The 14948-nt window shown below is 34.8% G+C and overlaps 4 protein-coding genes across 4 annotated transcripts; all 4 read left to right on the top strand.

The window, feature by feature from the left end:
* The first annotated feature begins 28 nt into the window (after window positions 1-28).
* On the top strand, window positions 29-3829 carry LOC108195093 (uncharacterized). The gene is made up of 8 exons (XM_017362026.2): window positions 29-138; window positions 235-393; window positions 481-528; window positions 640-711; window positions 802-1704; window positions 1802-2260; window positions 2426-2678; window positions 2806-3829. The coding sequence occupies exons 1-8, from the start codon at window positions 48-50 to the stop codon at window positions 3827-3829; spliced, it is 3009 nt and encodes a 1002-aa protein (XP_017217515.2). The 5' UTR covers window positions 29-47.
* A 47-nt stretch (window positions 3830-3876) lies between these two features.
* LOC135148019 (uncharacterized) lies at window positions 3877-5595 on the top strand. The gene has a single exon (XM_064082126.1). The coding sequence runs from the start codon at window positions 3877-3879 to the stop codon at window positions 5593-5595; it is 1719 nt and encodes a 572-aa protein (XP_063938196.1).
* A 3875-nt stretch (window positions 5596-9470) lies between these two features.
* On the top strand, window positions 9471-12499 carry LOC108195726 (uncharacterized). The gene is made up of 12 exons (XM_017362695.2): window positions 9471-9519; window positions 9593-9755; window positions 9852-10131; window positions 10220-10316; window positions 10724-10845; window positions 10942-11023; window positions 11113-11221; window positions 11310-11464; window positions 11547-11658; window positions 11768-11974; window positions 12060-12212; window positions 12326-12499. Exons 2-12 carry the CDS (start codon window positions 9594-9596, stop codon window positions 12329-12331), a joined length of 1485 nt encoding a protein of 494 aa, XP_017218184.1. The 5' UTR covers window positions 9471-9519; window position 9593; the 3' UTR covers window positions 12332-12499.
* Window positions 12500-12832: 333 nt separating this feature from the next.
* LOC108195092 (replication protein A 70 kDa DNA-binding subunit B-like) lies at window positions 12833-14820 on the top strand. Its single transcript, XM_017362024.1, has 9 exons — window positions 12833-12982; window positions 13067-13346; window positions 13443-13542; window positions 13622-13743; window positions 13828-13909; window positions 14013-14121; window positions 14231-14385; window positions 14469-14580; window positions 14656-14820. Exons 1-9 carry the CDS (start codon window positions 12833-12835, stop codon window positions 14818-14820), a joined length of 1275 nt encoding a protein of 424 aa, XP_017217513.1.
* The last annotated feature ends 128 nt before the right edge of the window (window positions 14821-14948 follow it).

Raw genomic sequence — 14948 nt, 5'->3', positions numbered from 1 at the left:
AATTTTTGCTTTCCCGCTTAATAGGTTCTGTGTTATACACATCTCCTATGTTTACCTCCCCTGGATCAAGTTGTTTGTCAAATGTTTCCCCCAATGACACTATACTAAAGGATTTACAACATAGCAACCCAACCAGAGGTAAAATGATTTATTCTACAATATGATGGAGTCGGAATATTATACTTCAATTTGCTATGTTGCTCATCTTATTTTGTTAATGTTTGTAACTAATAGAGAGAAAACCAAAAATACCAAAGTCCACTGTTGTGAGCAAGGCTGTTAAGAGAGTAAGGAGGTTAGACACGACCAAGGAAGGAATGCCGCGGACTAACTTATTCTGTGAAGAAGATGAGGAAGATGGCAATACGGAGGAAGCAGTACATCATACTCAGGGTAATATAATTCAATACCATGTTATAGTAGACATATCCTACAAATGATTAACTTGCACTTCTGTTTTATTACAAAATATTGAAGCAGGAGATCCGGATGCTTTGTATGAGGACGATGACATGGGTTACGATGGTGGTGAGTGTGACTTAAAGAATAAGTTTGTGGATTAAACACATCATCAGGATTTGTAAAATTTGAGGTCTGGTGCCCTGTTATTCATCTATAGTATATTTGAATTTTTGCCAGGTTTAGGATTTCAAAGTGATAGTGATGTAGAAGATTTGGATTTTGATGATATCACTGAACCAACAACTCCAGGTGAATCTGTCTCGCTTTTCATTTCTCAATTTCCTGAAAATTTTAATTGGGGATTAATGATATAAATGTAAAAATTGCATGCTGATTCAGGATATGTTAGTCTTGGACCTCCAACAGCCAAATGCAGCCATTGTGGGGCCATTCTTTGGAAGGAAGAGCGTGTAAACAAGAATGTTAAAAAGGGGATGCCTGAATTTTCAATCTGTTGCTGCAGGGGCCAAATCAACCTTCCTAAAGTTCCACCTACACCTTCATACTTGATGCAGCTGTACAATGATCCAAAAAAAGGGAAAAGCTTCAGAAGGAATATTCGGTTATATAACACTATGTTCGCTTTCACGTCAATGGGGGGGAAGGTTGACAATTCAATTAATACGGGAAGAGCACCATATATATATCGGCTTAATGGGCAAAATCATCATGTATTTGGGACACTCATTCCAAATGAAGGGAAAGATCCTAAATTTTGTCAACTCTACATATATGATACCGAAAATGAGGTTGACAACAGGATGAAATGGGTTAAAGTCGACAATGGGGAACCGGTTGATAAAGGAGTTGTTTCTGGTTTGTTAGAGATGTTGGATTCGACAAATGAGCTGGTCCCGTTCTTTCGTATGGCACGTGACCGTTTCAAGGAGGACGCTGTGCAGGATTTGAAAATTGTAATGAAAGTATCACGTGCTGACTCTGGTCGTGAAAATTTCATTGGCCCCTCCAATGAGGTTGGTGCTATTATGGTCGGAGACCTGGAAGATACATGTGGGGAAAGGGACATTGTTATTCACAGCAAAAAACATGGTCTTCAACGGATATCTGATATACATCCAAAATTAATGGCATTGCAGTATCCATTGCTCTTCCCTGCAGGCGAAGATGGATATTCAGATGACATTCCATATCAGAAGACTAAAAACAATGAGGGGAAGAAACGTCAAAGGGTCACAATGAAGGAGTATTATTCTTATAGATTACAAGTTCGTCACAATGAAGGTACTTATTCGCATTGTCCCTTTATTAGAACTGTACTAAAACCATCCCTGAATTATATGTGTAATCTTACACATGTTTCTTTATTTCAAACAAACAGGTAATACTCCCCGTCTTGCTGGTAGATTATTTCAACAATACATTGTTGATTCTTTTTCCGCAATTGAACAAGCACGTTTGTGGTGGTATCGAACTCATCAAACAACACTTCGCAATGATCTGTACACAAATATTTCAAAAAGTCTTGCAAAGGGTGAGGCTACCACGGCCAATGTCGGTAAAGGCTTCATACTGCCTGCGAGCTTTCTTGGTTCTAGAAGGTATATGCAACAATGTTTCCAGGATGCCATTGCTGTTTGCAGGCATATCGGACATCCAGATATTTTTCTCACGATGACCACAAATCCAATGTGGGATGAGATCATTCATATGATGAAAAATATGCCAGGATGCTTGCCTGTTGATTCTCCCGACGTTATTGCACGTGTCTTCAAGCTCAAACTTGAACAGATTGTTGATGATATTAAGAATAAGGGTTATTTCGGAAAGTGTGCTGCAAGTAAGTGAAATATCATATCAGGCACAATCCTTTAGTTACAACAGCATATATCACATGCATCACATGAATAGAATAAGTTTGCAATTATTGTATTCACAAAATGATGAAAGAAATAACCTTTCACCGTGCTTTTGATTTCTAAACTTATGTTTTCTTATATTGTAGTCATGTATGTTGTCGAATTTCAAAAACGAGGCTTGCCACACGTGCACATGCTGATATGGTTGGACTCTGAATCCAAAAAAAAGTTGAATGCCAATGTCGATGATTTTGTTTCTGCTGAAATCCCTGACCCGAAGATCGATCCTATTGGTTATCAAGCTGTAGCCAGACATATGATGCACGGCCCCTGTGGTTTGTTAAATACCAAGTCACCGTGCATGAAGAATATGAAATGCAGCAAACACTTTCCCAAAAAGTGAGTTCTAATAATCTCATATATTCTGAAAGATGTGATCAAGTGTTATGATATTTATTTTATCAACCAATTTAAATGTGTTTGCTGTAATCCTCCTACATACTGATTTTTTTTGTTTATAAACCAGGTACTCTTCTCAAACTATGTTTGACCAGTCCGGATTTCCTCTTTACAAACGGCGTAATACTGGAATCACGGTCAAGAAAGGTATTCACGAGCTTGATAACCAATATGTTGTTCCATACAACCGTGATTTGCTGGTAAAATATCAATGCCACATGAATGTCGAAATCTGTTGTCATGCACGTAGTCTGAAATATTTATTCAAGTACTGCTTGAAAGGGCATGATCGTGCTACTGTAGAGATTTCAAAGAAAAACACAGAATCCCAGCAGAACAATATTGATGTCCCCAAAGACGAGATACAAGCTTATTTCGATGGCCGTTACATTTGCGGGGCTGAAGCTGCATACCGGATATTTGGATTTGATATCCATTATCGATCCATATCAGTCCTGCGATTATCATTCCATTTGCCTGGGAATCGCAATTGCACATTCAGAGAAGACGAAGAACTTCACAAGGTTGTCCGAAGGGAAAAATACAGACAAAGCCAATTAGAAGCTTTCTTCCAACTAAACCAGAAGGACAGTAATGCAAGACAATATACTTACGATGAAATTCCAAGGTACTATGTATGGAATGATCAAGATACTATTTGGCAAGTAAGGAAGAAGGGTACACAGATTGGAAGGCTCCTGTTTACTCATCATACTTCTGGAGAAATCTGGTATTTGAGATTATTACTCACCAAGGTTAGAGGACCAACTTCCTTTAATCATCTTAAAACTGTCAATGGTGTTGTTTGCAATACATTTAAAGAGGCCTGTAAAAAATATGGTTTCTTGGAGGATGATAACGAGTGGAACGAGGTACTACAAGAATGTTCCAAGTGTGGTTTCCCAGGGCAGATTCGGGAACTTTTTGTTCATATAATGGTAAATTGTCAAGTTACTGACCTTGCTTCACTATGGAAATCTTTTTGGAAAGTGATGAGTGATGACATTATCATGAAGATCAGAAAGGAGAATGCAAATGTTCCAGTTTCTATCAGCGACAAACAGCTACAATTTTATGTATTAGCAGGTTAGATAGAATCAATAATAGTCAACATAAAATTATTTTATAGCACAAAATAATGCATATTACAGTGAAGATCACTACACGTAAAGGCACTACATTTATAAATACTATAATAATTATTATTTCTTCTGCAGAGATTGATAAACTTCTCAGATCAATTGGGAAATCACTAAGCCAGTATGCACAACTGCCTCAACCTCCATCTTCATTTCTTCATCGTGGTTTAGATAACCTGATAAAGGATGAGACAAGTTACGATGTCCAAGTAATGGAAGAAGAGTTCAACAAGCTTTTCCCACACTGTAATGCTGAGCAGCTTGAGGTTTTTAATGCAGTGTTCAATTCTGTTCAAAATGGTGAAGGCCGACTGTTTTTTGTCTACGGAAGTGGTGGTTGTGGTAAGACGTATGTCTGGAAAACTCTTATTTATAAATTAAGATCAATGGGAAAGATTGTTTTGCCAGTTGCGTCTTCGGGTATCGCTGCCACTTTAATGCCTGGTGGTAGGACGGCACACTCTAGATTCAAGATCCCAATTGTTCTCGATGAAGATTCCTGCTGTTCAATATCTCACAACTCTGATATTGCGGAGCTTATAAAAAACACGAGCCTCATTATATGGGATGAGGCCCCAATGCAGCATAGGTATGCTTTTGAGTGTCTTGATAGAACACTTCGAGATATCATGAAATCTGTTAGTCCTGAAAGAGGACAGATGGTATTTGGAGGAATCACTGTGCTGCTCGGTGGTGATTTTAGGCAAATTCTTCCTGTCATAAACCTTGGTTCTAGGGGTGAAATTGTTTCAGCCTGTATCACAAGATCCAAGTTATGGTGTGTTGCTCAAATTTTTATTCTGAAACAGAACATGCGTTTAAACCAAGGCTGCACAGAAGAGGAGAGAGAGAACTTAAGGATTTTTGCAGAGTGGGTTCTCAAACTTGGCGATGGTAAGCTCTCCCCACCAATTGATGATTCTCAGCTGTTTGAAGAAGATGATTTCGAAGTACCTGCAGATTTTTGTGATATAGAGACAAACAATACCATTGAAAACATGATTAAATGGACTTATCCTGATTTTGAGACTTCATATCAAAGCCCGAAATACCTGAGTGCCAGAGCTATATTAACCCCCACAAATCTGACTGTTGGTCACTTGAATTCTGTCATTGTTGATACTATTCCTGGAGATAATATGTCATATTACAGTGTTGATAAAGCTGAGGATTTTGGTGGAACTGCCTCTGATTTGAATTTTGCATTCCCTCCCGAGTATTTAAATTCATACAACATTCCAGGGCTTCCACAACATCACATGAAGCTAAAGGTTGGTGTTGCTGTAATGCTCATGCGGAACCTAAACCAAACTCTTGGTCTTTGTAATGGAACCCGAATGATGGTTACCAAATGTTTGAAACAGTGTGTTGAGTGCGAAGTGATATGTGGTGCTTTCGTGGGTAGCAGACACTTCATTCCAAGGATGGAGCTTTATCCAACCGAGACAAAACTGCCATTCAAGTTGGTAAGGAAACAAATGCCATTGCAAATTTGCTACTCAATGACTATTAACAAATCACAAGGACAGTCTCTGGAAAGAGTTGGTTTGTTTCTCCCCAAACCAGTTTTCACTCACGGTCAAATGTATGTAGCTGTGAGCCGCGTTACATCTCCAGAGGGCCTCAGACTATTCATTGATTCCAACACTGGTGCACCAACAAACATCACGCAAAATATTGTTTTCAAGGAAGTTTTCTATAATCTCCCGAAAGTCTAGGAGAACATTATTCTTTTTTGGTCGGAGAGAAATATCAGAGTGTTGCCTTGGTAACTATTTATTGTTCTCCATTTCTTCGTCTGACAACTATAAAAGTTACCAAGTGGGAGGAGATTTTTTGTCAGTTACAGAACCTTCGCAACATTCAGTTTTATTATAAACTCCAATTGCCTTAGAGTGACAAATTAGTTCCCTTTACTAACGAACAAGGTCAATGTCTGTAATAACGTCTTTTGTTTATGTTCTATTGCACAATGATAATCTACAACTACGCTTTATAGCCGCTTGATGAAATGCAGTCTTATCCTATTTTTAATTTTATTGTACATAGAAACAGCAGATTGAGTGTACGATTTCAAATATTCTATGTTTCCTCCAATCAAATTACCATTCTCAACTATTTGTCATGAAATCTAAACGGAATTTTCGATTACACACATTAAAAGTTCAATAGTATCATAACAGAACACATTTCTTACTACCTCATCAACATTAAAACTTCTAAAATTCTAATACATCAAATCACTTTTCTTATCACCCGAACGCTGAAATGATCAAATGACATCTTCGGGCATTCAAAGACAAGTTTGTCTCCAACACCTAGCTGCAAACCATCTCGCAAAAGTTGCCATCCTGACTCGATCGTCCAACAATAGTTATAGTAACGATTACAAATGAGAAGCATCCATGTTCCATTTCCTGAATAAACCGTGATTGTCTGCATAGAGTCCCACATACTACACAGCTCTACAAAATCATTTGAAATATCCTACAAGGAAAATTTTGAAGCAATTTAGTAGTAAATCCAACTTGAAGATAATCTTTGATTAAGAAATAACATTGTACAACAAACTACTCTCACCACGACATGACAATCCTCCAACATATGCTTCGGTTCAATAGTTATTTCGAAATAACTACAAACCTCTTCTGGGTCAGAATTATATCCTGCAATCAAGGTACAAAGGAAACAAGCCAGAACATTATGTTGTGTTAGAAATTATAAAATAAAAACAACTGTAACATTTGTCTGATGTTTTGAAAATAAGTGCTTATTAATAAAACTAACGTTACCCTTTGACAATGGTGTTCCAGGAAATATAATTTCATAGCAAGCTTCGTCAAATGCTGAGATTGTCACAATTGATTTAGTATGAAATGCAAACAGTAGCATATGGATTGACCTTAATCCATCATTTCCTCCAATATAACATATATTATTCAATCCACTTAATTTTCCCGACTCATGACAGTAAGTACCCCCAAATTTCTGCCCGTTACTAAGGACAAATGTTACAGATTCTTCCAGGTACCTTCCACAACGCTCCAAAAAACTGGGAGGTAGTATCTATAAAGCAATTGCACCATCAGTTTCAACATAAAGTCACAAATGACAGTAAATGTATAGCAATACTGAACTTACAATTTCATTTAAATCTGATTTGTCTTCATAAATGTATTCAACACACCTCCATCCTCCATCACCAAAAGTAACTGCAATTTTTGTATAAGTTTGTATAGTGTATTAACAAAATGAATCCAAGTATATAACTTAACTACATAAAGTTTAGGAAAAGAGCAATGAGACATGAAAGAAGGAGAGTACTTACCTAGACTTGGCAAACATTCGAACCATTGAAACATGTTATTAGGGTAATTAATCTCTGAGCAGTTTGCACCCAGTATATACACATTAATATTTGAACGACCAAAGTACTCAAACACTAGCAATTCTCCCCCTTTCAGTTCAAAATTCTTGAAAAAACATAAGACACCTTTTAACATTCCTCTGTTTTTCTCAAATTCAACATGTAGCACATAACCATTGCGGACTTTCAGATGTACACTGCTAACCAAACGGCTACCGTATTTCTCACAAAAACGCCTAGGAAGAGTCTGTTACATTATAAACAAAATTCAAAAAATGATTTATATGCTACATATTACAATCATTGTAAATTCTAAAGTGCTGAAAGAAATAACAGAATTTACCATCTCATTTTTTTCTGTGTCGCCAGAATCGATTAACTTGCAAAACTTCTCCGCTACCAGCCCGGATGATTCCATTCCTGCTATTTTCACGGATTGTACAAAGTTGAAGAAGGATAGCTGTCCAACTCTGAAGAGTAAAGCAAAAGATTACAGACGAAAAGATGTGTACAGCTTTTCAATTAATTTATCCACTTCAGAAGATTAGAAATTCAATGCAACAATAAAGAGACAGTTTTTAAAATATAAAACCTCCATTATGTTTTTTTAATAATGCCTAAATCCTTTCACCATTTTTTTTTAATGTTCTTTAAACATTTTAAAATTTTATAATATATATAGCACACCGAAAAACACACTAAAAGCGTATTTCTTACAAACAATAAAAAGTACGATCTAATGGTTTATACAACGTATTTCTTCCATCTAACCTCAACATAATAATTATAATTATTGTTAACAGTTTGCCACTTAATAGACTTAATTAAGAGACTTTTTATAGATAATTGACGAATTTAATGGTTTATACAACTTATTACTTCCAGTTCTTTAAAAAATCTCTTAAACATTGATAAGGATAACTTACAGTAATATTGTTATTTTAACTATTATAAACCTATTAACAATCGGATAAAAAGTTAAGTTGCAACCTCATAAACTCGATGGTGAGTATAATTTCACAAAACCTATTTTACATTTATGTTATGCGAGTAGATTCAAATGAAGATTATCTGGTTCTTAAGAAGTATGGTTAGGTAAATATGATGTCTATATATACCTCTCCAATTAGATTTAATAGTAATATATAATTATAAAAAGAAAATGTTCATATATTACACATAGTATATCTATACTAGAACGAGAGGATAATTTCCCAAATCAGAAGAATTCTATGTGTTTATTCACGTCAATAACATCTATGTGTCATATCATTTAACAACTATAACCCAAAAAATGAACTTACATAGAATTCTATGTGTTTATTCACGTCAATAACATCTAACAAAAAGAAAGATGTTTAACATATCACTTAACATTTTCAAGTTATGTGATCATTCCAAAATAATCATGCACAAGTCATAAGGTGATATAATTTAACAGTTCTTATAGCGTTGTTAATCTTTCAAACGTATAATATTTCTTACTGGTTTCATATAGGTTAACTCTTATGCATCTACAATATAATATATTTGGTTTACTGTGGTCTTCAAAAATATACATCTACAATTATTAACGCTTTATAGATCATTCTATTTTTAGATGACCGTTACTATATTTAGTCAGTCCAAAACACCATTAACATTTCTAAAATTAAGTTTCTACAAGTTAATTTGTTGTTTCGTCGTACAAAAATGAACAAAAGCTTAAATTGTAAGAAGAATAAATTACCGGATAAAAACAACACACCGAAATGAATTTATTACAATGATTAAAAATTACTTACAATACAGTTCCAAGGTACTTTCAATGATTAAAAATGTAATCAAAATGAGATAATAAAAAGAACATAATAAAACAAATTTATTCAAGATTGGAGGAAAAAAATCAACAACATTTTCCCTAACTCACATTCCGAATTTAAATTTTTTTGTAAAAATTAATCTGCATCAAAACAATCAAGAACATAAAATAATACGGGAAAGACAAGAATCAAGAATCAAGAATCAAGATTCCATAATAAAAATTAATTACGACATCATATTCCGTACTGCTACGTGTACACTCAAGCATCCAGAATATACCATAATCAAATAATACGGGGGGGACGAATATTCGACAATGTAATAAAAAAACATACTTTATGGCATTGGATTCCCCTACCACATTTGACCGTTGACTACTCCTATCTGATGTTCTTATTGGGCTCTATTGCATTATTATTGAAGAAGTTAGATCTGAGAACTACGCACACAAACGCAGAATATCAGCAGCAAGGTAGTTCTTCATTACCCAACTGCCTTCTACAAAATTTAATACCGTCTTAATAACCTATTTCTGACATCTACAGGATGCAAGCTTTAGGGTTTTTCAACCAATACGATAAGGTGATGCATCTTCACAGTGAAAGAACTGAATGGACCTTACGTGTTCGGGCTCAGTCTATCTGGAAATCCATAAACAGACAGACCCAGGAATTTCGTGGCTTAAATGTCATCTTCATTGATGAAGAGGTAACAGATCTTATCTTTAAAATATCAGAAGTAAATATCTTTGCTCTGCCTTCTGAGATCTGTATTTAATTTCTCCTTCATTAATTTCTTGCTTAGAACTCGAGGATCCACGCATTTGTAAGTTCCAAAATCAGTGTTTTCTTTGCTGACAATCTTAAAGAAGGGGGCATCTACACCTTATCAAACTTTCATGTAAGGGACTATGGTGTTGATGAACAGAGTAGGGCTGTTAGATTTGGAAAGCATATATATTTTTCAAATCAAACTGAATTGGTTCAAGAAGTTGAGAATAGTACAAACATAGCACCTTATGCTTTTGATTTGTTTGGACTACACGAGTCGCACGGTTTGCTTATTGATAATCGCTTCTTGATTGGTAAAGTAGCAAATACCACCTTGACTATTTTTCATTAAACATTGTTCTGATAACAGTAAGATAATCTTTCCAATTTTTCTAATTGTAGACGTTGTTTCTGTCCTGGAAGACAAGAACATTCAACTGGTACAAAGTAAAGATGATGAGAAAAAATTCCACATTCGCTTTAAGATTACTGATGGCAGGTCATATCTTCAACTTTTCTTTGATGCTTAAATAAATTAACTATAGTCTGTGGTCATGATTAAATTAACTGATCTGAGCTTGATTGCATCCCATATAATTTGAAATATTAAATCAGGTGTTATGTACGTTACATTTAGTCATTTATTTCCTGAACTTCCATCACAGACTGATCAGTACCACCGACAATCGACTAACAATCAAACACAGATAAATGAAGTTTTTCATCTTTACTATATTATTACAAGTCATAGCTATACTTGGACTAATGTGATTTGTAGGAAAGTTTAGATTCAGAATCATAGATTTGATGGCAGCAGTATGCATACAAATCAATTAACTATAGTTTGTAGTCATTTTTCATTGATCTTAGCTTTAGAATTTAATTGTACGTTCATTTATAAATCAGGTCCTCTATGAATGTGACATTTTTTGGTGATTTGGCTGTTGAGTTTGAGAAGTCTGTCAAAGAAACTAAGGAGAGTAACATTGCTATAATTATTGCCAGTGCAAAAGTAAATCAACATGAAGGTATTGTATCCTAGAATACTAAATAATTATAGAAAGTATTTCACTATTCAGAGGTTCTTTCCGATGTTCATTGCTGCAATAATTTCTGATTCTCAGGGGTAATATGCTTGAACAACTACCCAGCTACACGTTTTTACATAAATCCACACCATCACAGTGTGAAAAAACTACATGAAAGGTATAACAAATTTAGTTAACACATAAATAAGTGACCTAAATATAATGATATATATTTAATATATTTAATTGGATAATGTTGTCATTTAGGATGCTTGATCCTGCCTACTGTGTGAAACCTGAAGAGCATGTTCCAGAGACAACTCCGCCATTGTTTTCAGTTGAAGACATAAAGAATTTAACCAAAGATTTCATTGAGGTTAACTTTTTTAGAAATTAACATGTACTTATTCAGAGTTTACTTCTTAGTATAAGAACATAACTAATGTCTTCAAATATCAATGTAGAGGAAAGTTAGGTGCCAAATAACTGTCAAAAGGGTTGATGAAAAGTCTAATTGGTACGACAACGTTTGTACTACGTGCGGATATGAGGTAACCATAGTTGAAGGAAGGTATCGATGTGTCGTGTGCTCTAGGAATGTCCCCTTCCCAGACAAAAGGTTATTTATATTTCTTTATTACTGATCTATTGATGTTGATCTATTTCTATATTAACTGATAATCTGGTAACATCTTCAACAGGTTCAGGCTTGGGACACTTTGTAATGATGCTACTGGGCTTATTGCTATTGTTTTCCCTGATGATGAGATACAACGCATCACTGGAAAGAATGCTTTTGATATAGAGGAAGAGGTATTACTATTTCATAAATTCTAAAATAGAATAATTTATAAGTAATCTCCAAGTGCAATTGTAGTAAAATTTCCAACAGCGATACATTAATCCAAAAAAAATTAAACAGCTTGCAGATGAGAAGATTTTCCCCCCTGTCCTCAAGGATTTTGAAAAAAAGGAATATGTCATCACATTAATTATTGGGGAAAGGAATGTTAGCAAAATCAGCAATATCTACAATGCTACTGATATAGCTGATCCTGTTGAAGTTCTTGGTAATCATAGCCCAGCAGAAGCTGAAGATGTTAAGCTCACTGATGATATTCCTCCAATGGTAAGTTAAATTAAATTAATTACTTAAACTGAATAATTGTTTACGTCTGAGATATTTGAACTAATATCATTTGAACTAAATGCAGGAAACTCCATGCACTAAGACAGCTCCTAAAGGTAGCCCAACTACAGCAGCATCAACCAACAAAGTCAGAAGTCGAGATAAGAAGACTGATATTTCATATGCACTAGAGGACAATGTTCCTATTGGGAAATGCAAAATCCCTAAAACTGACAAGGTTCATACTTTCAATTATATTAAATTATGTTTGATATAGTTAGATTTTTTAAAGTGTTAGTCCAAAAAATATTGATTATTATACTGATCTCTAAAAAAATATTTTCAATGCAGGCATGATGCTTTAGGTAGTCCCAGCTTTGCAGAGAAGGATCTCTTTTTGGAAACTTACATACAGGAGGCTTCTATAGCTTATTTTGTTCTTATCTGCTATGGTCATTTCTGACAATGAAACCTGTTCAAAACTTTTAGTATCTATTTTGATGAATGTTGACTTGAAGCATTGGATATTTCAGATAACATTTAGCCCTTTAGTGATGTAAAGTATTGATTATGGTGCTTTCTTTCAAAGTCGTGCAAAGCTGGTGATATTTTTGTTCTATTACAACTCTTATTATGATATTAGTTTATTCAGTATACAGAGTATTGGATCATTTTAATTAAGTTTCAACTACATTGAACATAAGACATTAAAAGCACAAGATCTCTTTGTGTGTACAGCTTGGACATAGCGCTTTGTCTGTACAAATTTGAAAGAGCTCTTCTATTCTATCTCTCCTATAATATATAAAGACCTTGACAGACCAAAAAAAAGCAAGTTGTTTAGAATCAAATTAAGATATGGCAACTAAAAAATTTGATAGCTTCAACAGCTTAACAACTACCAAATCCGAATGGAGGGTTCCCTCAAGGGTTCTCAATCTTTGGAGAGGTTATCGAAAGACCGGGGAACCTTTCAAGGGATTCAACCTCTTGCTGCTGGATCACAAGGTAGTTTTACAAAGTACTGAAAATTTTTCTTGGTGTCCACTGCATGTTTTTTACTAACACTTATAGTTCTTTTACCTTCCGCAGCGCTCCCGTGTGCATGCTTTCGTACCTTACAATCTAGCTGACCAGTTTGAGGCTATCATTGAAATTGGAAACTTATATCTTTTAACCAATTTTACTGTGAAAGAGTACACCACGGATGATAAATTTCGTTGCCTGCGTAAACATGTCCAAATTGTCTTTAACGAGGAAACTCAGCTGGATATTCTCCATGAAAATGTTGTTAACGTGGAAAACTGCTGTTTCGATTTCTTTGAGATCTCCGAGTTGCATACTCTATCAAAGCAAAACACATACCTGACGGGTAACTCATTTTTATTTTGACAAAGCTCAGTACATAGTTTTAAATATAAAATCATCCATTGATTTTCTGCCTTTGCTTTTTTCTTTTAATTTGAAGATGTCGTTGGCATAATGGAGGATCATGAGCCTATTAGAAAAATCAAGAATCGAAACGATGTCATACAATCACAATTTGTTTTCAATATCACTGATGGGAGGTATTGAAATAATTTTTGTGCTATTAACAAAATGATGTTAAACACCAGGGGAAAATTAACACTTTCTTTCATATAATAGTTCAAGTGTCCGAGTGACATTCTGGGATGATTTTGCAAAACACCTGGCTGATAGTTTGAAACAAGCTACTGACTTCCCTGTGATTCTTATAATTGGATGTGCTAGGGTCACAACATGGGGAGGTAAGTTTGGTCTAATTCACTGTACCTGTAACTAATACACTAACTTTAAATATGAGAAACACTGATTACATTCTTTAAATACAGAGCAAGTTGTTGTGACCAATGTTGGAGCAACAAATTTCTACATAAACTGCAATCATCGTAGTGTCGTGGAACTGCGTAAACTGTGAGTTTTCTATATAATATTATAAAGAATACTTTGTACAATACCTAAGTTTTACAGTAATTCATTATGTAAGGCTACTAAACTTTATTCTTTTTAACTAAAGGTTGTTGGAAAAGAAAATTACAAGCAAGAGTTTGTCCACAGAAAACAGATCTGCGGTACAATTTTACAAACTGGAAAGTATACCAAGGCTTGGACCTGATCATGTTGAGGTAACTTTTTCTACCATATATACATGACATATGAAATATTGTTGGCCCTTTAGTATAGTGTACTTAAAAGGTACAAGTCTCTACTTCTAATATCATTCTCAATTTACAGAGGCAAATCTTTTGTAAGGTGAAAATAACAAATTTCCAAGAGAACAAGATTTGGTTCAAAACAGTCTGCACTTCATGCTATGCAACAACTGTTAAACTAAATTCTGAAGACACATGCCAGGGCTGTCAAAGGGTTGTTCAGTACCCTGATAAGCAGTAAGTTTATTCTAATTTAAATTAAACTAATGACCAAACTGCTTTCATATTAACATGTTAACTCTATATTTTTAAACCAAAAGGTTTCAGTTGGTTGCAATGGCTTTTGATGATACTGGGTACATCCTAATAATCATGGAAGATAGAGAAGTCAAGAAATTAGTTGGGAAATCAGTCTTTCAGATTGGGGAAGAGGTGATTGCATTTTCCATTGGTTGCAAACTTAAAGGCTCTGCTATCATTTACTAATATCGTGAAGTTAATCTACAGGGTACCAAAGATGAAGAATTTCCTCCTATTCTGAACAATATACTAGGAAAAGTCTACACACTGAAGATCAGAATCAACAGTGAGAATGTTCTTAAAAAATCAAACTACTATCTGGTTACTGATATCATGGAAGGACTTTACCTAGAAGGTAATCAACAACAGTAGCTCAACATACCTCATCCAATAGAAAGCATTGAAGCTCAGGTACAACACAACACATTAGTGTCAATATTAAACACCTTCTTTTATGTATTATGCTGTGATACTAATTCTATTTGTTAACTCAAACGCTG

This window comes from Daucus carota, chromosome 7, assembly GCF_001625215.2.
Source record: "Daucus carota subsp. sativus chromosome 7, DH1 v3.0, whole genome shotgun sequence".
Lineage (NCBI taxonomy): Eukaryota > Viridiplantae > Streptophyta > Magnoliopsida > Apiales > Apiaceae > Daucus > Daucus carota.
This window is presented reverse-complemented; position numbering and strand designations above follow the sequence as displayed.

Excerpts from the sequence above, each read along its gene's own strand:
- LOC135148019 (XM_064082126.1), top strand. The coding sequence starts at position 3,877 with ATGCATATTACAGTGAAGATCACTACACGTAAAGGCACTACATTTATA.
- LOC108195093 (XM_017362026.2), top strand. The coding sequence starts at position 48 with ATGTTTACCTCCCCTGGATCAAGTTGTTTGTCAAATGTTTCCCCCAAT. Across the intron at positions 2,261-2,425 it reads TTTCGGAAAGTGTGCTGCAA|TCATGTATGTTGTCGAATTT; the intron begins GTAAGTGAAATA and ends CTTATATTGTAG. Across the intron at positions 2,679-2,805 it reads AGCAAACACTTTCCCAAAAA|GTACTCTTCTCAAACTATGT; the intron begins GTGAGTTCTAAT and ends TTTATAAACCAG.
- LOC108195726 (XM_017362695.2), top strand. The coding sequence starts at position 9,594 with ATGCAAGCTTTAGGGTTTTTCAACCAATACGATAAGGTGATGCATCTT. Across the intron at positions 9,756-9,851 it reads TCATCTTCATTGATGAAGAG|AACTCGAGGATCCACGCATT; the intron begins GTAACAGATCTT and ends TTTCTTGCTTAG. Across the intron at positions 11,024-11,112 it reads GTGAAAAAACTACATGAAAG|GATGCTTGATCCTGCCTACT; the intron begins GTATAACAAATT and ends GTTGTCATTTAG.
- LOC108195092 (XM_017362024.1), top strand. The coding sequence starts at position 12,833 with ATGGCAACTAAAAAATTTGATAGCTTCAACAGCTTAACAACTACCAAA. Across the intron at positions 13,543-13,621 it reads TTCAATATCACTGATGGGAG|TTCAAGTGTCCGAGTGACAT; the intron begins GTATTGAAATAA and ends TTCATATAATAG. Across the intron at positions 14,386-14,468 it reads GTTCAGTACCCTGATAAGCA|GTTTCAGTTGGTTGCAATGG; the intron begins GTAAGTTTATTC and ends TTAAACCAAAAG.